The sequence below is a fragment of the Alligator sinensis genome, unplaced genomic scaffold, assembly GCF_000455745.1.
Source record: "Alligator sinensis unplaced genomic scaffold, ASM45574v1 scaffold400_1, whole genome shotgun sequence".
NCBI lineage: Eukaryota > Metazoa > Chordata > Crocodylia > Alligatoridae > Alligator > Alligator sinensis.
Window position 1 is genome coordinate 244,240 of NW_005841897.1, and position 1,722 is coordinate 245,961.

A 1,722-nucleotide genomic window follows, 5' to 3' on the forward strand; every position below is an offset into this window, starting at 1 on the left:
CATGACTACCCACAGTTTGGGAACCACTGCCTTAGAGTTAAGAGGCTATGTACTGCCATCTCCCCAGCTCCTTCTGCCCCTGTGGCACACTGGAACTGAACTGGAAATCCCTCCATAGTGGACTCCCAGTCTTGTGCTCCAGAGACACCACAAAACAGAAATCAGGAATCAAGAATTAAAACAGAATGAAGGAATACTAAATGGCAGCCAGTGATCCTTCCAGTAAATTCCCAGTGGGTACTAATATAATGGAGTTACTAAATTCCCTTTCCCCCCATCACTGGTCAGCTGCTATTTCTTATTCAGCTGTTATTGTTTTGTTCCCTATGTGTGTCTTTATCTATACAAAAGTAAGATATTTGGAATAAACTGATTTCCTCTCTTATTGCTTTATAAGGGCGAATGTCTTTGGTTCTCAACTTCTTCACATTGTCAGAACCAGCCTTCCCACCGTGCAGACCTACAGAAAGCAGACCCGCAGGTGTCCTGACAGTGTCCCATGGTCCGTCATCACTGAATCCCCACAAGTTCTGTTATTGGAGGGGCGTAGACCATCAGTTTCTCATAGTTCTGCAGAAAAAGCCTGAATCTGGACATGTAGGTGTCTTCATTATATGACAGCTGCTTCTTCTTCAGGTACTGGGAGACTATGGGCTTTACCTAAAAAAGGAAAGGAAGCATTATAATGGCAGGGTAAGTTCTAATGACAATGACTTTGACTTTTATAGGACATTCCATCCAGGACCATCTTTACATCCTTGGAAAAACTATGCTCATAAGAATCATCCCACTGCTGCTAAAATCCAGCCAGTCCTCAGGGGAAAGCTACTTAATAGTACAAAACCTTTGGTCAGAATAGCATGGTGCCTTCAGTCAGAAAATCTAGATATATCTGACTCAAGAAGTAAGGGGAGTTTACACTGGCAACATGTATTAACAGTCACTGGAACCAGGACAGACCCCCTGAGGCAAACACCTTTCTCTTGCAATAAGGGTCAGATGGTAACAAGCATTCCCTGTTGTGATCTTACATGTCATCTGTAAAGAAAGGGTTGCCAACAATCCTCCTTCACATCGTCACTGGGTGGTCATGTGGCATTTACTACAAGGGAAAAATGCCACCTACTGAATTTGCAGCACCAACCTGTATTGCTCCAAAGGGGTTTTTGGGGAGCAGCCAAGGCAGGCCTTATTTATCTTGTGAGAGCCGATAAAAATCACAGTGACACTGTGTTTTTTGACAGCATAGTAAGTGTACCTAAAATAAGTAAATGGTGTCAAGAAAATTCTGTGTAGGGATGCGCCTGAACTGCAAACAGGAATCCATATCTCAGCTTTCCCATAGTTTGGATCTAGGCCTTCAACTGAGTAGTTGCATGACCCCAATAGAGAGCAACTATGCAACTATGACGGTAGTTGGAATTGTTCACTTGTTAGTCGCACAGTCAGAAGCTTTTCCATGAGGAGAGGTAGGGAGCTTGCTAAAGAGATCTTAGAAGCTGTTCCAGTAATGAATCAAGTATCAAGAACAGGGGGGAAGGGACACAGGAAGGGGTCTGAAGAGAAGGCTGGATACAGCATGGGGACTGGAAAGTGAAATGGGGGCAGCGATACTGGTCATGATAAACTGTTCTGCAAATGGGAAGGGAAGGAGTCGAAGCTTAAGAGGAGGACAAGGCAATCCCAAGGGACTAGAAGGCCAGATCTGCAAGAGAAGGAAAG

At 44.3% G+C, this 1,722-nt stretch overlaps 1 protein-coding gene across 2 annotated transcripts in view; it reads right to left on the reverse strand.

Annotated features, from left to right (window-relative positions):
* Window positions 1–1,722, reverse strand: part of FADS6 (fatty acid desaturase 6) — a 14,723-nt gene continuing 13,001 nt past the window's right edge. For both annotated transcript variants that reach the window (XM_025197507.1, XM_014517236.2), the window contains one exon: window positions 1–660. In XM_025197507.1, coding sequence (XP_025053292.1) covers window positions 511–660 — 150 coding nt within the window. In that variant the 3' untranslated portion in view covers window positions 1–510. The remainder of the gene's footprint in view (window positions 661–1,722) is intronic.